Source organism: Mustelus asterias, chromosome 17 (assembly GCF_964213995.1).
Source record: "Mustelus asterias chromosome 17, sMusAst1.hap1.1, whole genome shotgun sequence".
NCBI lineage: Eukaryota > Metazoa > Chordata > Chondrichthyes > Carcharhiniformes > Triakidae > Mustelus > Mustelus asterias.
Window position 1 is genome coordinate 75,692,077 of NC_135817.1, and position 22,302 is coordinate 75,714,378.

Here is a 22,302-nt window from a genome sequence, read left to right on the forward strand (position 1 = left end):
GCAGCGGGACTGTTCCTATGGTGCTATACATCAGGCAAAAGCACAGTGCACAGTGAAAGGGTTTTGTATGATATATTTTGGCTGCATTAGTTAGTTAATGAGAAAGTACCTTTTCTTTGATTTGAAGTATTAGTTTGTTTGTCAAAGTAAAAATTGTTAAAGATGAGGTTCCTTTCCATCAGTCGCTGGGAAATTCACCTCTTTTTAAAAGTTATCGGTCTCCACGGAGATTGTAACAATACAAATGCAAGTTGTTAGCGTTTAACATATCTCCAGCACATCTCAAAGTGTATCACATCCACTGAATTATTTTCCAATTGTAGTCATTGTTATGCAGATAGCAAAGTCCCACAAGCAGCAATGAAATACTCCGAGCAAAAGCAAAATATTGCGAATGCTGAAAATGGGAAATTGGAACAGAAAATTCAGGACAGGCAACAGCTGGGGAGAAAGAAAGAGAGTTAGTGGGCGGAATTTTACCATCCCGCCCACCACGGGAATCGGAGCAGTCGAGGGACGGACCATGGGAAGGTCCGTTGACCTCGGGTGGGATTTTCTGGTTTCGGGACGAGCGAGGCCAGAAAATTCCGCCCAATATTTCAGGTGGATTACCTTTCACAGAAATGGTTGATGACGTATCGACTGTACCGATAGTCAGCTGTGTTCCCCTCCCCACAGATGTGCCTAAGTTAGTAACTGAACTGCTTTACTCCCTTTGTTTCTTCAAATGATAAACACTAACATACAAAAGTATGAGTTAGGAGCAGGAGTAGGCTACGCGGCCCTTCAAACCTGCTCCGCCATTCAATTAGATCATGGTTGATCTGACTGTAACCTGTCATGAGATCTTGTACATTCACCTGAACCTTGGCTTAATGACGGATTTTTTTCTTTAATGGTATATGAGCCTGACTGGCTAGGCCAACATTTATTGTCCATCCCTGACTGCCCTGTGAAGGTGCCAGTGCGCCGCCTTCTTGAACAACTGCATTCTGACTGGTGTAGGTACATCCACTTATAGGGACAGATCTAAGATTTTGACCCTGTGACGAAACAGCAAGTTTCCAAACCAGGATGGCTTGTGGCTTAGAGGGGGAACTTGCAGGTTCCATGTGTTGACTGCCCTTGACATTCTAGGTGGTAGAGATCATGGGTTTGGAAGGTGGAAGATGCTCTCTAAGGAGGTTGGTGATTTGCTGCAGTGCATTGGGTGTATCTGGAGTCACGTGTAGGCCAGACCAGGTAAGGAAAGCACAGCAGATTTTCTTAGTGAAACAGATGATAATGGCTTCCTGGTCATCATTAGACTTTTCAAATGTCATTACCTGCCATGAGGGGATTCGAACCCAGGTCCTCAGAGCATCAGTCTAGATCTCTGGATTCTTAGTCCTGTGTTCAATGACAGTACCACCACACCACCACCTCCCCTAGTAAATATGTTTCACTTGAAATCCATACTGGATTTATTGCTGATAATCTTATATTCATGGCCCCTTGTTTTGGACTCGCCCACAAGTGGAAACCCCGCCTCTATGTCTGACCTGCCAATCCCCTTTATGATTTTTACATCGCTTTTCTGCAAGAAGTGACCCAGGATGTTTTGACATTCCTGATAGCTGTACCACTCAGTTCAAGACTTTGGTGAGATCACATCTGGCATAGTGTGTGCAATTTTGGTTTCCACGTTAGGAAAGAGGATAGTTGCACTGGGGGGGGCGATAAAGCAAAGATACGCTAGATTAGTCCGTGGGATGAAGCGGTTGTCCTTTGGTGAGAGATTGAGTAAATTGGGCTCATATCCTCTGGAATTTAGAAGAATGAGAGGCTTTGAAACATACAAGATTCTGAAGGGCCTTGATAGGATAGACGCTGATATATTTCCTGACCAGTGGAAACAAAACCACGGGGACATTGTCTCAGGATAAAAGGCAAATCATTTAGGACTGAGATGGCATGAGCGGCTGCTGCCTCACAGTGCCAGGGACCTGGGTTCAATTCCGGGCCTCTGGTCATTGTGTGGAGGTTGCACGTGCTCCCCTGTGTCTGATTGGGTTTTCTCCGGGTGCTCCGGCTTCCCCCCACACTCCAAAGATGTGCGGGTTAGGTTGATTAGCCATGCTAAATTGCCCCTTAGTGTCAGGGGGATTAGTAGCATAAATACCTGGGGTTATGGGGATAAGGCCTGGGTGGGATTGTTGTCAGGGCAGATTTGATGGGTCGAACTGGATGGATTCTATTCTATGACTCTATGAGTTCATAGAGTTCATAGAGTCATAGAGGTTTACAGCATGGAAACAGGCCCTTCGGCCCAACTTGTCCATGCCGCCCTTATTGTTTTTTTAAAACCCTAAGCTAATCCCAATTGCCTGCATTTGGCCCATATCCCTCTATACACATCGTGCCCATGTAACTATCTAAATGCTTTTTAAAAGACAAAATTGTACCCGCCTCTACTACTACCTCTGGCAGCTTGTTCCAGGCACTCACCACCCTCTGTGTGAAAAAATTGCTCCTCTGGATACTTTTGTATCACTCCCCTCTCACCTTCAACCTATGCCCTCTAGTTTTAGACTCCCCTACCTTTGGGAAAAGATATTGACTATCTAGCTGATCTATGCCCCTCATTATTTTATAGACCTCTATAAGGTCACTCCTCAGCCTTCTACGCTCCAGAGAAAAAAGTCCCAGTCTATTCAGCCTCTCCTCAAGTCCATCAAGTCCCGGTAGCATCCTAGTAAATCTTTTCTGCACTCTTTCTAGTTTAATAATATCCTTTCTATAATAGGGTGACCAGAATTGCACACAGTATTCCAAGTGTGGCCTTACCAATGTCTTGTACAACTTCAACAAGACATCCCAACTTCTGTATTCAATGTTCTGATCGATGAAACCAAGCATGCTAATTGCCTTCTTCACCACTCTGTCCACCTGTGACTCCACTTTCAAGGAGCTATGAACATGTACCCCTAGATCCCTTTGTTCTGTAACTCTCCCCAACACCCTACCATTAACTGAGTAAGTCCTGCCCTGGTTCAATCTACCGAAATGCATTACCTCGCATTTGTCTAAATTAAACTCCATCTGCCATTCGTCAGCCCACTGGCCCAATTGATCAAGATCCCGCTGCAATTGGAGATAATCTTCCACACTGTCCACCATGCCACCAATCTTGGTGTCATCTGCAAACTTACTAACCATGCCCCCTATATTCTCGTCCAAATCATTAATATAAATGACAAATAACAGTGGGCCCAGCACTGATCCCTGAGGCACACCGCTGGTCACAGGCCTCCAGTTTGAAAAACAACCCTCTACAACCACCCTCTGGCTTCTGTCAAGAAGCCAATTTTGTATCCATTTAGATACCTCACCCTGGATCCCGTGAGATTTAACCTTATGCAACAACCTACCATGCGGTACCTTGTCAAAGGCCTTGCTAAAGTCCATGTAGACAACATCAACTGCACTGACCTCATCTACCTTCTTGGTTACCCCTTCAAAAAACTCAATTAAGTTCATTCAAAGGATTGTGAATCTTTGGAATTCTCTGCTGCAGAAGGTTGCTTGAATATATTTATGGATGTGATGGACAGGTTTTTGGTCTCTCATGAAATGAAGGGACATGGGGAGCAGGCCAGAAAGTGGAGTTGATACACAAGATCAGCCAAGATTGTATTGAATGGCGAAGCAGGTTTGACTGGCCATATTGCCTACTTCTATTTCTTGTGTTCCAGTATCATCAATGCAAACCTCTTTTTTGCATATTCATAGAAATCATAGAGACTCTACAGAGCAGAAGGAGGCCATTCAGTCCATCAAGTCTGCACCTAGGCCCTATCCCCATAGCCCCACATATTTACCCCAATAATCCCTCCAACTGATGCATCCTGGGAGACTAAGGGGCAATTTATCATGGCCAATGCACCTAACCCGCACATCTTTGGACTGTGGGACGAAATTGTAGCATCCGGAGGAAACCCACGCAGACACAGGAAGAACATGCAAACTCCACACAGACAGTGACCCAAGCCAGGAATCAAACCCAGGTCCCTGGAGCTGTGAGGCAGCAGTGCTAACCACTGTGCCACTGTGCCACCCATGTTCTCCCTGCGTACTTTCCTCTTCTTGTTTTCACTAGATAATGCAACAGCAGAAGGAGACGGCGTTTCTCATGGCCCCACGTGGGTACATGGAAGAGGGGCTTACCTGAAACAAACAGCCGGGCACTGTTGCTCTGCCTCGTTTCACCAGTGTATCTGTGCCGCGTGATACAACGGTAATTGTACAAGCCATCCTCGTTCTGTACGTCTAATATATACAAGGCTCCGGTAGGCGTAATGTGGAATCTAGATCCTGAAAAACACAACAATTTGAGACACAATTAGTTCTTTTCCTGACAGGCACATTACAAAATAACAAAATAAAGTGAAGTAAAGTTTATTTATTAGTCACGAGTAAGGCTTACATTAACACTGCAATGAAGTTACTGTGAAATTTCCCTAGTCACCACACTCCGGCGCCTGTTCGGGTCACTGCACTTAACCAGTATGTCTTTCAGACTGTGGGAGGAAACCGGAGCACCCAGAGGAAACCCACGCAGATATGGGAAGAATGTGCAAATTCCACACAGACAGTGACCCAAGCCGGGAATCGAACCCAGGTCCCTGACGCTCTGAGGCAGCAGTGCTAACCACTGTGTCATCGTGCCACAGTAATAATATTACTGAAGGGTGATGCGTGGAATGTGTGAAATTAATCCTCACTGCCAGCTCTAGCTGGAATGGTAATGAATCTACAACCTGGTGGTATACACTACACAAGTTTTGTTTAAATTTTTCATGAGCTTGAAAACTGTTGCCAAGATGTGGAATTTCAAACCAAGTTAGACCAGGAATTGAGTCTGCAGAGAGAATCTGAACTATTGTTCTATGATCTTCATTGGGAAGAAGATCAGACATGGTACAAAATCAGTTGTAGATTCACCACAAGCCTGCTTCACATTTAGGTATAAACCAATTCTACTCGCCCTCCAGCCAGAGTACCTGAACTGGAAAGTTCACGAAAATACGGAGGTGATTTTTTTTTAAAATTGAAGTTTAAGTTTACTTATTTGCATCAGAAGTAGACTTACATTAACACTGTAATGAAGTTGCTGTGAAAATCCCCAGTCGCCACACTCCAGCGCTTGTTCAGGTACACTGAGGGAGAATTTAGCTTGGCCAATGCACCTAACCAACACATCTTTCGGACTGTGGAGGGAAACTGGAGCACCCGGAGGAAACCCACGCAGACACGGAGGGAACCTGCAAACTCCACACAGACAGTGATCCAAGCTGGGAATCGAACCCGGGTCCCTGGTGCTGTGAAGCAGCAGTGCTAACCACTGTGCCAAAGATTCTTCCTTGGTTAAGCCATTTCAGCTAAGTGTTTGTTGGATTTTAATTAGTGAACACCAATTTTCTTTGGTGTTTATATTTGAAGGATTTGGCTTTTATCAAATTATTAGAATTTGCTGCATTGGATTTGTTTTATCTAAAGAAAGAAATGTCAGAGGTAATAGTGGATGCGTTAGTGATTATTTATCAAAACTCGTTGCATTCTGGGGTAGTGCCGGTTGATTGGAAAACGGCTAATGTTACGCCGCTGTTTAAAAAAGGAAGGAGACAAAAGGCGGGTAACTATAGGCCGGTCAGCTTAACATCTGTAGTAGGGAAAATGCTGGAATCCATTATTAAAGAGGAGATAGCAGGGCATCTGGATAGAAATGGTTCGATCAATCAGACGCAGCATGGATTCATGAGGGGAAAGTCGTGCTTGACGAACATGTTGGATTTTTATGAAGATGTGATGTTGATGGAGGAGAACCGGTGGATGCGGTGTTTTTGGATTTCCAAAAGGCGTTTGATAAGGTGCCCCATAAAAGGCTGCTGAAGAAGATTAGGGCACACGGAGTTGGGGGTAGTGTGTTAAAGTGGATTGGGGACTGGCTATCCGACAGGAAGCAAAGAGTCGGAATAAATGGGTGTTTTTCCGGTTGGAGGAAGGTAACTAGTGGCGTGCCGCAGGGATCGGTACTCGGGCCGCAACTATTTACCATTTATATAGATGATCTGGAGGAGGGGACGGAATGTAGGGTAATGAAGTTTGCAGACGACACAAAGATAAGTGGAAAAGTGAATCGTGTGGAGGACGGAGAAGATCTGCAGAGAGATTTGGACAGGCTGAGTGAGTGGGCGAGGATATGGCAAATGGAGTATAACGTTGATAAATGCGAGGTTATACATTTTGGAGGAAATAATAACAAATAGGATTACTATCTCAATGGAAACAAATTAAAACATGCTACCGTGCAAAGGGACCTGGGGGTCCTTGTGCATGAGACGCAAAAGCCCAGTCTGCAGGTACAACAGGTGATCAAGAAGGCAAATGGGATGTTGGCCTATATCACGAGGGGGATAGAATATAAAAGCAGGGATGTCTTGATGCACCTGTACAGGGCATTGGTGAGGCCGCAGCTGGAATACTGTGTGCAGTATTGGTCCCCTTATATGAGGAAGGATATATTGGCATTGGAGGGAGTGCAGAGAAGGTTCACCAGGTTGATACCGGAGATGAGGGGTTTGGATTATGAGGAGAGGCTGAGGAGATTGGGTTTGTACTCGTTGGAGTTTAGAAGGATGAGGGGGGATCTTATGGAGACTTATAAGATAATGCGGGGGCTGGATAGGGTGGAGGCGGAGAGATTCTTTCCACTTAGTAAGGAAGTTAAAACTAGAGGACACAGCCTCAAAATAAAGGGGGGTCGGTTTAAGACAGAGTTGAGGAGGAACTTCTTCTCCCAGAGGGTGGTGAATCTCTGGAATTCTCTGCCCACTGAGGTGGTGGAGGCTACCTCGCTGAATATGTTTAAAGCGCGGATGGATGGATTCCTGATCGGTAAGGGAATTAAGGGTTATGGGGATCAGGCGGGTAAGTGGTACTGATCCACGTCAGATCAGCCATGATCTTATTGAATGGCGGGGCAGGCTCGAGGGGCTAGATGGCCTACTACTGCTCCTATTTCTTATGTTCTTATGTTAAAGGAAATTAGGATAAATTCTGTGTGAGTGTATTCCTGGTGTAAAGTTTCGCAGGACAGGACCATGTTCCTGGGGGGATTACACAGTACAGTCTTGGCTTTGAACTAGCTGAATAAGGGATGACTATTTCCTCTGGTTGAGGACTCAGCATTGGGAGACGAGGTCACCAACTCAGGTAGTGAGAAGAGATCAGAATAAATAAGGCGGAGGTGGCAATCTTACCAAAAAGATTCTAAGTGCTGAATGAGTGTGAAAATGGGAGAGTTTCAGATCTGTTTTTTGGGTGAGTTGAAAAATGCAATCTTACACCACTTTGTGCAAAAATTATTTGTGTTTCCTGCCTGCAGAGGAAGGAGGCGGGGCCTACTCTTGCCAGAAGGCCGACTGCTTACATCAGAGTGTGCAATTGTGCATGCACGGATCTTTCTCTGTTTTGTGTAACTGTTCTACAGGTGCGAGACTGATCACGCTGATATCTGGGCCTGGTTCAGATACCACAAGAGGCGAGAACTCAGATGCCCATTGACCAGGGGGAGGAGAAGGTAAGATTGTCCCCAGAGAGTTGGGAGAGCCTTGAGTACCTTACACATGCAGCAGTTGAGGCAATGACCATTGCTAAAACCTTATGAAGCAGAGGAAGATCACCAGTTATGCTGAGTGAGGGGAGGCTCTCATAGAGACTTATAAAATTCTAACAGGACTGGACAGGGTGTTTGCAGGGAGGATGTTCCCGATGGTGGGGTGTCCAGACCCAGGGGTCACAGTCTGAGGATTTGGGGTAGACCATTTAGGAAGGAGATGAGGAGACATTTCTTCACCCAAAGAGTGCTGAGCCTGTGGAATTCATTACCACAGGAAGTGGTTCATGCCAAAACATTGAATGTATTCAGGAGGCAGCTGGATATAGCACTTGGGGTGAATGGGATCAAAGATTATGGGGAAAAAGCAGGATTAGGCTATTGAGTCCGATGATCAGCCATGATCGTAATGAATGGCGGAGCAGGCTCGAAGGGCCAAATGGCCTCCTCCTGGTTCTATCTTCTATGTTTCTATGGGGAGAGAAGGAGGTGATGGGGATAGGAATAGCTTTGACCCACTCAAGCAAAGAATCAGCATTGACATCAAACAACCACAGAATCATAGGCCAAGCTTTTGTGCTGATAGTTTTATTCATTCTAACATTTGGCCAATTTTGTATTTGTACAAGACTTGTGATGAGTTAATAATCTGTCTGTTTTGGAAACCAAAACTAAATATTCAAATTCAAATGAGAGGATAGGGAAAAGTATTAAAACCAGAACACAAGCCATCCACCATCGATATCACAAAATAACATTATTGCAAACAATTTCAGCACATGCCACATTCGATTCCACCAGTCTCAGTTCTTGGTCCCATACAATATTTTTGAAATATTGGTAGTAACGGCACATTCTGTAGGAACCTGATATCTGGTGACAGCTCCCTACAGTGTTACCAACGCAGGGAAGAATGAAAAGAAAGAAAAGATCCACAAATCATGGCTGTGAATAAAATATTGAAAAGTCAAAATGTTAATATTACAGGCGCCCACAATGTCACAACGAGAAGCAACATTGATAAGGGGAATCCAAAGGCCAAAGCTTCAGGTCCACTCTTTCCAAAATGTCCTCACATCACGAGAACTCAAAGCAACTGATGTAGAAACCATTCATTTGAACTTTAGTGTCTCTGAGTGACTCCAAATATCAATAAACTCTCAAAATTTATGCCTATTTTGTTTGTTAACTATTATGTGAGATAAATAAAGGAGAATGAATATTATAATTTCTATGGAAGCATGGCATCTTCAAAAATGGGCGTGATTTTCCACGTAACCCATGCCATAAGCCAGCGGTGAGGTGTTTTGGTCCTGCCATTGTCAATGGGGTTTCCTGTTGAATGCACCCTTCACCACAGGGAAACCCGTGCCAGGGGTGTGCCATCGGCAAGACCAGAAGATCCTGCTGGCGTTAATGGCCAGAAAATTCTGGCAAATAGAAACATAGAAACATAGAAGATAGGAGCAGGAGGAGGCCATTCGGCCCTTCGAGCCTGTTCCACCATTCATCACGATCATGGCTGATCATCCAACGCAATAGCCTAATCTTGCTTTTTCCCCATAACCTGTGATCCCATTCACGCCATGTGCTATATCCAGCCGCCTCTTGAATGCATTCAATGTTTTGGTATCATCTACTTCCAGTGGTAATGAATTCCACAGGCTCACCACTCTTTGGGTGAAGAAATGTCTCCTCACCTCCATCCTAAGTCGTCTACCCTGAATCCTCAGACTGTGACCCCTGGTTCTGGGCTCCCCCACCATCGGGAACATCCTCCCTGCATCTACCCTGTCTCGATCCGTTAGAATTTTTAAAGTCTCTATGAGATCCCCCCTCATTCATCTGAACTTCAGCGAAAACAATCCTAACCTAGTCAATCTTTCTTCATACATCAGTTCCGCCATCCCCAGAATCAGCCTGGTAAATCTTCGCTGCACTCCCTCGAGAGCAAGAACATCCTTCTTCCTCAGAAAAGGAGACCAAAACTGCACACAATACTCTAGGGGTGGCCTCACCAAGGCCCTGTATAATTGCAACAACACATCCCTGCTCCTGTACTCAAAACCTCTCGCAGTGAAGGCCAACATATCATGTGCCTTCTTTACCGCCTGCTGCACCTGCATGCTTACCTTCAAAAAATGACTTTCAAAGTGAGGTCATTTTTGTAATGTAGGAAGAACAGTCATCATTTTGTGCAAAAGACCCCACCAAGAGCAATGTAATAATGACCAGAGAATCTGTTTTATTGCGGTTGTTGATTGCGGGATTGCGAGATAATTATCTGCCAGAACACTGGGGAGAATTTCCCTTCCTCTTTTTTTGAAATAGTACCATGAAATCTCTTACATCCACCTGAGACAGGGCCTCGCTTTAATGTTTAATCCAGAAGGTGGCACCTCTGACATTGCAGCACATCCTCAGTACTGCACTGGAGCGTTGGTGCAGAATGTTATGCTCAACTCTCTGCAGTCTCACAACGTTCCAACTTAGAGGCAAATAGTGCCACCAACAAAGACGGAGCTAAATGGTGCCTGAGCCCCATTCTTGTACAATTCTCACAGAGGTTTAGAGGTACATTCCAAAGAGCTATTACAAGGGGGCATAACTATAGGGTTCATGGTGGGAGGTATAGGAAGGATATCAGAGGTAGGTTCTTCACGCAGAGAGTGGTTGGGGTGTGGAATGGACTGCCTGCAGTGATAGTGGAGTCAGACACTTTAGGAACATTTAAGCGGTTATTGGATAGGCACATGGAGCACACCAGGATGGTAGGGAGTGGGATAGCTTGATCTTGGTTTCAGATGAAGGTCGGCACAACATCGTGGGCCGAAGGGCCTGTTCTGTGCTGTAATGTTCTATGTTCTATGTTCTAGTAGAACACTGTTATATCTAATTGAAGTAACTGTGGGCACAATAGATAGCTCACTCAGTAAGTACATGGCCCAGCATGTGCAAAGGCTGTAGAGAAAGTCCTAAATGTGATCACTGGCATGTGACTGCATTTGACCTCAGTTCGCAATCTCAGCAAGGTAGCAGTCATGTGATTGTTGACCCCGCCAAAGCTCCCAGAAACTAATCGGTGGGTCCACACTTGAAAAGTCAACTTGTTCCTTTCTGTCCAAAGACGTTGGGTAATTTGTGGAATTTTTCCAGTATTTTTATTTGGCCATTAATTTAGAAAAATAGACATGGGTAGCTAGTCTATGGCTGGCCTATTTAAGTAATGGTATTGAGTCGTCCCAAGTTCAGATCCAGTTGTAAAATTGATTTCAAACATCCGTGGACCAGCAGCTAATGAAAAATAATAGATATATACATAAATTGGACAAGGAGGTAAAAGTGGAACACAAATAGTTCCTTAAAAGAAACACCAACCTTGAATCCTCGGTTTTAAGGCCTCTTTTTGCAAAGTAAAACTTAGTTTAAGTTTATTTATTAGCGTCACAAGTAGGTTTACATTAACACTGCAATGAAGTTGCTGTGAAAATCCCCTAGTCGCCACACTCCAGCACCTGTTTGGGTACACTGAGGGAGAATTTAGCATGGCCAATGCACCTAACCAGCACGTCTTTCAGATGGTGGGAGGAAACCGGAACACTCGGAAGAAACCCATGCAGACATGGGGAGAATGTGCAAACTCCGCACAGTCACCCAAAGCCAGAATCGAACCCGAGTCCCTGTCGCTGTGAGGCAGCAGTGTTAACCACCTGTGCCACCCGTCACATTTGATGCGATTGGCGTTGTGTTAAATGTCTCTAAACGGAGGCAGGTGAAAATTGGGCTGAAATACAGAGCTGCTATGAGGAGATGCCTTGCTGCGAGACTCTCGTGTTTAGGACATGTTTTATCCTGACAGTAAAATTACCCAGTGGAACTGAATCCTGAGAAGCTGTACTACAAAGTAATGTAACGAGTTACCCAGATAATTCAATAAATAAAACTAAACTGACACGCTAAACAATTTTTCCTCCCCTCTATCATTACTAACTGCTTCTATTAGCCAACGAGGACCTAATATCAAAAGCAAATGATTTCTTGGCCTCAGAAATAGCTTATTTACAATTCACAGTCTCGCATAAGTAAGGAGACGACCTTTGAAATCATTTGATTGTAGCCCTCTGAGTTTCAGGGAGGATGAAACAATTGAGTGTTAGGCAACTCAACGACGCTGAGGAATATATGCAATATCCGGCTGATTAAATCTCTGAAAGGTCAAGTCAGCTTGACACAGAAGATGCCACACATGTTTTATGTAAAATATATTGTGGGAATTGTCCATTTAAGGGCAACACAGCAGAAGAGGGTCTCCTGGCCTGGGGGGGGCCCAATGTTTATTTATTTTATTTATTAGTGTCACAAGTAGGCTTATATTAACACTGCAATGAAGTTACTGTGAAAATCCCCGAGTCGCCACACTCCAGCGCCTGTTCGGGTTACACTGAGGGAGAATTTAGCATGGCCAATGCACCTAACCAGCACGTCTTTTGGACCGTGGGAGGAGACACGGGGAGAACGTGCAGACTCTGCACAGACAATGACCAAGCCAGAAATTAAACCCTGGTCCCCGGTGCTCTGAGGCAGCAGTGCTATCCACTCTGCCACTGGGAGCAAGAGTGGGTAATCACCCCAGGCGGTGCTGTCCTCTCTTGGGAAAGAAGGCATCTAAAAGACGTGTAGAGATTGGGGCAGCCAGTGGGCTGCTCTAGGGATGCCGTGGAGGGGTTAGAGGCTGCCAGTGTCTGTACAATTTCCTTATTAATAAATACCCTTTGTGTTCCTGGTGAAGTCTGTGAGCGGGCGATTTTAATGATATGCCTGGCTTGCCTGCAAAAACTACTGGAAATCAAAAACGGGATAATTGAAACAGTCAATGTTATACACTACTTGCTTGTTCAAAGACACCTCAAGTGATGAAAAAACCAAGTAAAATGTATGTTCCAAACTGGGTATACAGAGGGTGCTGTTGGTATGTTTCATTTTCCTTAGTTAAAGTCTTAGCTTGTTCAAACTCAAATAATGGCTTAAATTAGAATGTTTGTATAAGTAGAAAAAGACCCATTGTGACCAAATCAGGAAGCTACTCTCTGTCAAAGAACAAAGAATAAACAGTACAGCACAAGAACAGGCCCTTCGGCCCACCCAGTCTGTGCTGACAAAGATGCCTCTCTAATCTAATATTTTCTTGCCTCTACGTGGTCCATGTCCCTCTATTCCCTGCCTATTCATGTATCTATCCAGATGCCTCTTGAACATTGGTATAGAATCTGCTTCCACCACCTCCTCTGGCAGCGCGTTCCAAGCATTCACCACCTTCTGTGTGAAAAACTTACATCTCTTTTAAACTTTCACCCTCTCACATTCAACCTATGCCCCCGAGTAATTGACCCTTCAACCCTGGGAAAAAGACTCTGACTATCCACTCTATCCAAGCCTATCATAATCTTGTAAACCTCTATCAGGTCCCTCCGCGTCCCTCCGACGCTCCAATGAAAACAATCCAAGTTTGTTCAACCTTTCTTCATAGCAGCTCATTGTGGTTGAACAGCCACATCCTGGGCAGCACGGTGGCACAGTGGTTAGAGGGCAGCACGGTGGCACAGTGGTTAGAGGGTGGCACGGTGGCACAGCGGTTAGAGGGCAGCACGGTGGCACAATGGTTAGAGGGTGGCACGGTGGCACAGTGCTTAGCACTGAAACCTCACAGTGCAGGGACCTGGGTTCAATTCCGGCCTCGGGTGACTGTCTGTGTGGAGTTTGCACATTCTCCCCATGTCGGCGTAGATTTCCTCCAAGTGCTCTGGTTTCCGTCCACCCTCCAAAGATGTGTAGATTATGTAGATTGGCAATGCTAATTTGTCCGTTAGTGTCCAAAGATCTGTAGATTAGATGAATTAGCCATGGTAAATGTGCAGGGTTATGGGGATAAATTTTAAAGTTTAGTTTATTTGTTAGTGTCAGAAGTTGGCTGACGTTAACACTGTAATACTGTGAAAATCCCCTAGTCGCCACACTCCGGCGCCTGTTTGGGTACACTGAGGGAGAATTTAGCATGGCCAATGCACCTAACCAGCACGTCTTTCGGACTGTGGGAGGAAACTGGAGCACCTGGAGGAAACCCACACAGACATGGGGAGAATCTACAGACTCCACACAGACAGTGACCCAAGCCGGGAATAGAACCCGGGTCCCTGGCGCTGTGAGGCAGCAGTGCGAACCGCTGTGATAGGGTGAGAGAGAGGGCCTGGGTAGGATACTTTGTCAGAAAGTTTGTGCAGACCTACTGGGCTGAATGGCCTCCTTCTGCACTGCAGGGATTCTACGATTCTACGATCTTCTGGATGTACAATGGGTGCATGCAAATGTTGTGTGTGTGTGCGCATGTGTGTGTCTGTGTGAGTGTGTGTGTGTGTGTGATTAGATATGCAAATAAGTTTGCAGTGGGTATGTATATGTCAACATGTGTGAGCGAGTGTATTTGTGTCTGCATTTCTATGTGTGCTTGTGATTAGTGTACCTGTATGTGTGAGTGTGCATGCGTGTGAGGGTTTGTATGAGTGTGTGTATGTATGTACATATGTAAGTATGAAGCGTAAGTGTGTGAGTGAATGTGCATTGCAATGAACAAAACCCGAGATATATTGTCTTTTCACCAACCGTGGCAAACAGCCAGCCCGAAATAATGATGTAAAGTAAACGTTTCGCTATGTATATTTGCAACATTGCCTTGTGAAAGAAAGGCGTTTTTTATTAATACAGACAGCCTGTCATCACCAACAAGGACTAAACAGCGAGTCAGCGTTACTTCAAAGCATTCGGAGAGCTCCCGCCATCAGGAATGACATGCGCTGATTGCCCTGCTGATCCCAGGGAACGCTCTCTTCTCCAGGCACATTTAATTTAATCAAACTCACTTTACTGCAGTAAAATCTAATTCCTTCTGACTGTCATCTTTAAATGCAAAGAAATCAGGTTATTATTAATCCAATGTTTTTTGAGAAACTCAGCACATGATTCATCCATAATAGAAAGCTGGGATTTTTTCGCCCTATACATTATTTACCTTTCAAGAAGAGACAACTCAGTCTATCAGTGCTGCTGAAGCATGTCCATTCCCTAATGCTGACTGCTAACAAGTATTGTTTTCTCTCCTGTACTGAACACCATTAACCCTCCACACCCTGGAGGTTTTTATTAAGCTGCCAATGGCTATCAAATGGTTGTATTTTCCATCGCAGTTCCAGAGCCTCACACTTTGCATGGAATCGAACGAACGAAAAGAGAAAACAGATAACACTACACCCAAACAGATAACACACCACCCTTTCCTTCTCCAGGATGGCACGGTGGCACAGTGGTTAGCACTGCTGCCTCACAGCGCCCGCAACCCGGGTTCGATTCCCGGCTTGGGTCACTGTCTGTGGGGAGTTGGCACGTTCTCCCCGTGTCTGCGTGGGTTTCCTCAGGGTGCTCCGGTTTCCTCCCACAGTCCAAAGATGTTCAGGTTAGCTGTGCTAAATTGCCCCTTAGTGTCAGGCGGATTCACTAGGGTAAATGCATGTGGTTATGGGGAAAGGACCTGGGTGGGATTGTGGTCGGTGCAGATTCAATGGGCCGAATGGCCTCCTCCTGCACTGTAGGATGCTATGACTTCTCTCCTATGCACTCTCTGAAAGACTCTATGACTTCTCCCCTACGTACTCTATGTATGTATTGCGCGCAAGAAACAATACTTTTCACTGTATCCAAATACATGTGACAATAAAAAATCAAATAAAAAAGAAAGATTTGCATTTATATAATGCCTATCATCTTTTCGGGACGACTGCATTTTCAACCAACTTTTTAACATTTCTCCACCGTGTTCACTCTTTTTACACGGGTCTGGGTGCAAAGTTTTCAAAGCTGGAGTGGGCGAGAGGGCAGTGGGAGTAGGGTGATAAATGGGTGTGGGGCAATGCAGACCTACAGTGTTGAAAACTCTGCTATATTTAGATATTCAATTCATTGTTACTCCCAATAGGTTGTTTCCGATTGCACTGTGACCCATCCTACTGAACTGACACTCTTTTCAATTTAGGATATTAGTATTTGTGTTACATTTCTCCAATTCAAATTTTGGTTAGATCATCAAGCAAATCTGCCAATTACACAATACCAAATGTACTACGGCCCACCATCTTGGAATATATCGTAGCGGAATTATATCCTGTGTGTAAATCAAGACATGGGCCAATATCTTCCATCTCTGTTTGTGGTCGGGATGCATCATTGAAGTTAATGAAAATTAGTGGAGTTTTGGCTGGAACGCCAGATTCTCCTTTATCCTTGCAACAGATCCCGCTATATACAAGACCAGGGAAGTAGAAAGGGTCGAGAGCTTCAAGTTTTTAGGTGTCCAGATCACCAACAATCTGTCCTGGTCCCCCCATGCCGACACTATAGTTAAGAAAGCCCACCAACGCCTCTATTTTCTCAGAAGACTATGGAGATTTGGCATGTCAGCTATAACTCTCACCAATCTTTACAGATACACATAGAAAGCATTCTTTCTGGTTGTATGGCTTGGTATGGCTCCTGCTCTGCCCAAGACCGCAAGAAACTACAAAGGGTCGTGAATGTAGCCCAATCCATCACACAAACCAGCCTCCCATCCATTGACTCTGTCTACACTTCCCGCTGCCTTAGCAAAGCAGCCAGCATAATTAAGGACCCCACGCACCCCGGGCATTCTCTCTTCCACCTTCTTCCGCCGGGAAAAAGATACAAAAGTCTGAGGTCATGTACCAATCGACTCAAGAACAGCTTCTTCCCTGCTGCCGTCAGACTTTTGAATGGACTTACCTTGCATTAAGTTGATCTTTCTCTACACCCTAGCTATGACTGTAACACTACATTCTGCACTCTCTTCTTTCCTTGTCTATGAACAGTATGCTTTGTCTGTATAGCGCGCAAGAAACAATATTTTCACTGTATGTTAATACATGTGACAATAATAAATCAAATCAAATCAAATCAATCCCACCTCTGAACTGTTCCCCGGCTGAGCAGAGCCATGTCTGCGCAGACCAGTGCGGAACCGGAAGATTCCGCTGGAGGCCAATGGCGTGTCGCCACTGGGAAACATCAAATTGAATCGAATTCAGTGCAAACTCTATTTTACAAATTGGAAAATGGGTGACTTCCAAATTAAGTATTCACAGTGCAACATCACCAAGAAACAGCTTGCTTTAGATTTTCCGCATCTCAGTAAATATTGCTCAGGCTACAGCTCTGAAGCAATATGCTGCTGTTAGTGCTGTCTTATACCGGTCACTTAATGTGGACATGATGGACTGGATTTGATGTTCTCTCACCAGGGGGTTTGAATGTGGGAGGGGGCTTATTAAATCTACCAGAAGGCCTGCCCACCACCTACTCATCTGCCTGCCCCCCCCCCACCAGTTATACCAGTGGCGGGATGACTTTGGCTGGATTGCCCACCAGTGGGCACGCTTAAAGGACATCAATCTGATGTGCTCCTAGGATTTAATTGGTAGCCAAAGAGGCCCGTGCCAAGTGCCCGGCCCAGCGTATTACCCTGGTGGTGGGAAGGGAGGTGGTTTCCCTCCTGAATGGGCCCCCCTGGGCTGAGTGAAAGGCCCATCCCGGACTGTCATCCCTCCCATGTTGCTCTCTCCCCCAATGTCCTTTCCAACCCCAGCTCTCTTCCCCCTTCTGCCCCCCACATTGCAGGCTAGCCGCTAGTGGTCCTGGCGAGATCCACAAACACATACCCACATACTGACCATGCCCACCTCTGCCCCAAAGTGCTTGGAAAGCGGCCAACCACTGAATGGCCGTCAACTCTCTGAAGCCGGACTTCCTGTTCCCACCTCAAGCCTATTAATGAGCAACCGGTCATTACATAATGGTGAGGAAGCAGTCTTCCACTTGGTTAGCTCCCATTTGACTTTTGAACTGCGGGGGAGGGGGGGGAGCAGGGAATCAGGCATAGAGTCATCGGGCAGGATTTTCCGGTCACTCTCGCTCCAAGGCGGGAAATTCCCACCTGAGGTCAACAGCTCTTTGCATGGTCCGAGTCCCGCCCACTCCCGTTCGTGTGGCAGGCAGGCCAGAAACGCTCCACCAATAGAGTTGGACGGTGCAGAAAAGGCCCTTCGGCCCATCGAGACTGCACGGACAATAACTATCACTAAAGTCGGACTAATCCCATTTTCCAGCATTGTCCCATATCATTGAATGTTATGATGTTTTAAGTGCCCATCCAAATACTTTTTAAAGGTTGTAAGGTTTCCAGCCTCCACTACCGTCCCAGGCAGCGCATTCCAGATTCCCACTACCCTCTGAGCGAAAAAAAACTTTTTTTCAAATCCCCCCCGTATCTCCTGCCCCTCACCCTAAAATTATGCCCCTCCCCCCGACCTTGTGATTGAGCCTTCCCATATAACACAAGCTGTCAAAGCGATAAGCAAGGGTTTGCAGAGTGCCATGCTGTTGAGGGACTTATTGCTTTCAGGAGAGGCTAAGCTCCTGTTTCAGAATCCCAAGTGCAGGCAGCAGAGAAGACACTTGGGCCAGAGGCTGTTCTTGGCTCACTGACAACCCTAACGTGGGGAGAACGGCAGCAATGCGATTAGTTCTCCGTTGCCGTTTGAAATCAAACGTTCACTAGGTCGCGCGAACTCTAGATACGCGCAAAAAAGGATTACGGAAAATATTTCCTTTCACATTAAACACCAAAGAAACTGGAGCACTGGATCAAAAGAGGAAATTGGAGTTAAAACTGTTAATGCTATTAGTGAGGTGAAGAGTGAGCTTTGATCCTAGCGTTCGAGTGATAATGAAAAAATGTCTCCTTGGGTAGGGAAATCAGACAGAGCGAATAGAGACATGTTCAGAGGAAGGAAAGGGACCCTTTCAATTTAAAATAGATGAAAACAACACAACATCCAACAGCTTTATTCTTATTTACTTTTATTTTCCTGATTGGAGATAATTGTACTTCTGCTGTTTCATATGTTCCAGCCAAAATCTGATACATTAAGAATAAATATCAATAAAACACTATCATATATAATGCAATTCATTGCAAAGTGGGAGGCGATGGCCAGGAAGAAGCAATGGCGTAGTGGTATTATCACTAGACTATTAATCCAGAAACTCAGTTAATGTTCTGGGGACCAGGGTTCAAACACCGCAACAGCAGATGTTGGAATTTGAATTTGATAAAAATCTAGAATTAAGGATCTACCGATGACCATGAAACCATTGTCAATTGTTGGAAAAATCCATCTAATTCACTAATGTCCTTCAGAAAAGGGAATCTGCCATCCTTATCTGGTCTGGCCAACATGTGACTCTAAAGCTGCAGCAACGTGGTTGACTCTTAACTGTCCATTAGGAATGGGCAATAAATGCTGGCCAGCCAATGCCGCCCCATGTCCCATGAATGAATAAAAAATATTATCATTCCAAAACATGAGAATTACCCTTTGAGATAAAAGATCATCTCCATCTTAAATGGTAGACCTCTCATTCTTAAGCTCTCCCTCTATTCTCACAGTATCCACCCAATCAAATCCCCTCAGGGTTTTATAAGATCAACTCTCATTCTTCTGAACTCTAATGGGCATAAGCCAATGTTCCAATGTTCTTTGTATAATAAGCCCCTTATTCCAGGACTAAGTGGCACATTAAGGGACAGCAAGTAGAGTTGGGAAGATCCACGGTTCCTGGCCAGCTAAGGAATGATCTGTTGGTCTGCCTCTGTTGGGATTAATTGGAGGTGGGGAGGTGGAATGTTGTCTTGGCTGCTTGGCTTTTCTTCAAACAGTGCTGGGGAATCATTCACATCTGGCTGAACCATCGGAATAAACAGACAGAGGCTCATTACTGCCACAGCATCCTCACCCCTGCATTCGGATTGTCATCTTAAATTAAATGCTCAACGTTAAATATTTGCAGTTATGTAAGACTTGGTCATGTCTCTGAAACGTGACATGGAAGCTTTGGAGAGAATGACAAGAAGGTTCATCAGGATGTTGCCTGGTCTCGAGGGCGTTGGCTATGAGGAGAGGTTGAATAAACTAGGATTGTTTTCACTGGAAAGACGGAGGCTGAGGGGAGACCTGATAGAGGTCTACAAGATTATGGGAGGCATAAACAGGGTGGATAGTCAGAGGTTTTTTCCCAGGGTGGAAGTGTCAATTACAAGGGGGCACAGGTTCAAGGTGAGAGGGGGGAAAGTTTAAGGGAGATATTGGCAACGTTTCAGAGGCATCTGAAAGGGTACATAAATAGGGAGGGAATAGAAGGATAAGAACCAAGTTAGGGCAGAAGGTTTTATTTTAGTTTAGTTCGGGCATCATGATCAGCACAGGTTCGGAGGGCCGAAGGGCCAGTTCCTGTGCTGTACTTTTCCTTGTTCTTTGTCTATGCAAGGGAAGGACAGTAATCGTTCACAGCATAGAATATAGAACATAGAACATTACAGCGCAGAACAGGCCCTTCGGCCCACGATGTTGCACCGACCAGTTAAAAAAAAAAACTGTGACCCTCCAACCTAAACCAATTTCTTTTCGTCCATGAACCTATCTACGGATCTCTTAAACGCCCCCAAACTAGGCGCATTTACTACTGATGCTGGCAGGGCATTCCAATCCCTCACCACCCTCTGGGTAAAGAACCTACCCCTGACATCGGTTCTATAACTACCCCCCCTCAATTTAAAGCCATGCCCCCTCGTGCTGGATTTCTCCATCAGAGGAAAAAGGCTATCACTATCCACCCTATCTAAACCTCTAATCATCTTATATGTTTCAATAAGATCCCCTCTTAGCCGCCGCCTTTCCAGCGAAAACAATCCCAAATCCCTCAGCCTCTCCTCATAGGATCTCCCCTCCATACCAGGCAACATCCTGGTAAACCTCCTCTGCACCCTCTCCAAAGCCTCCACATCCTTCCTGTAATGTGGGGACCAGAACTGCACACAGTACTCCAAGTGCGGCCGCACCAGAGTTGTGTACAGTTGCAACATAACGCTACGACTCCTAAATTCAATCCCCCTACCAATAAACGCCAAGACACCATATGCCTTCTTAACAACCTTATCTACTTGATTCCCAACTTTCAGGGATCTATGCACACATACACCTAGATCCCTCTGCTCCTCCACACTATTCAAAGTCCTCCCGTTAGCCCTATACTCAACACATCTGTTATTCCTACCAAAGTGAATTACCTCACACTTCTCCGCATTAAACTCCATCCGCCACCTCTCGGCCCAACTTTGCAACCTGTCTAAGTCTTCCTGCAAACTACGACACCCTTCCTCACTGTCTACCACACCACCGACTTTGGTGTCATCAGCAAATTTAGAAAGGTGCAGCACAGAACAAGGCCGATCAGCCCATCAAATCTGCGCTGACTCTTCCAAAGATGAATCAATTTCGTCCGACTTGTCTTCTCTTTTTTTCATGTGTCTACAATTCTTTCCTTCTTCAAGAATGTATCCAATTCCCTTTTGAAAGCTACTATTGAATCCATACTCACCACCCTATCAGACAGTGCATTCACATGTAGCTGCAGCCATTGAGCAGACAGCACAATTTGCAAAGGGCAGCAAGATGTATATACTGTTTTTCAATGTTGGATGGTGCACCCCGTTAAGCAATGAATGCTCACCTAGACTGAAGCTGGAACTCAGACTGACAGGCAAGCGTGCAATTAAACTGACACTTCAGCCCAGTGTCTTACTTTGCGAAGTGTAGGCACTGCTGTTAGAGTGTCAGAAATGCGTTGCCTCCTTGTCACACAGATAAAGCGGTGAGGAGCTGTGAGGGGACGGTGCAGCTTGTTCCGAGCTTCCTGCCTGAGTGGATTTGAGCACAAGTGGTTTCGAAATACATGCTGCATATCCCATTAAACAAAGGGGATGCTGTCTCTTTAAATCTAATCATGTTCTCCTACATCCATGAAATGATCAGCGAAACTGGGCAGCCGTGGAGGTAATGCAGGCAGATCATTTGGAAGTGCATTGATGGCCTGTTAATTTTATTGTGTTAGGATGCCAACTTCAGTAATTGAATGGAGATTCTCCCTCACACTTTGTAACTCAGGTGGATTTAACCACCCCCCCCAGGCTGGAGCTTATCAATTCCTCATCCTCCTCAATCATTTCTTCCTCGGTTCCCTCCTGTGCCTGGTGAATGTAGGATAGAAACATAGAAAATAGGAGCAGAAGTAGACCATTCGGCCCTTTGAGCCTGTTCCGCTGCTCAACATGATCCTGCATCTCAACACAATGCTCCAGCACCCTCTCCATACCCCACCACACCTTTGGAGTCTAGAAATGGCACACAAGGCAGGCAAAGCACATGCTTATAACCATTAACATGGTGAGCTTTTCCTGGAACAGCCTGTTACTCTGTCCTCCGGGAAGGCAGTAGTCTAATGGTATTCTTGCTGGACTCGTAATCCAGAGATCCAGGGGAATGCTCAGGTTCAAATGTCACTATGGCAGATGGTGAAATCTGAATCCAATAAAAATCTGGAAGTAAAAGACGAATGATGAGTGTGGAACCATTGTTGATTGTTGTAAAAACCCATTTGGTTCACTGATGTCCTTTGTGGAAGGAAATCAG

General features: G+C 45.3%; 1 protein-coding gene across 4 annotated transcripts in view; it reads right to left on the minus strand.

The window, feature by feature from the left end:
- Positions 1-22,302, minus strand: part of LOC144506201 (cell adhesion molecule DSCAM) — a 518,357-nt gene that overhangs the window by 235,869 nt on the left and 260,186 nt on the right. For all 4 annotated transcript variants that reach the window (XM_078232062.1, XM_078232059.1, XM_078232061.1 and 1 more), the window contains exon 3: positions 4,207-4,353. In XM_078232062.1, the coding sequence (XP_078088188.1) occupies positions 4,207-4,353 (147 nt within the window). The remainder of the gene's footprint in view (positions 1-4,206; positions 4,354-22,302) is intronic.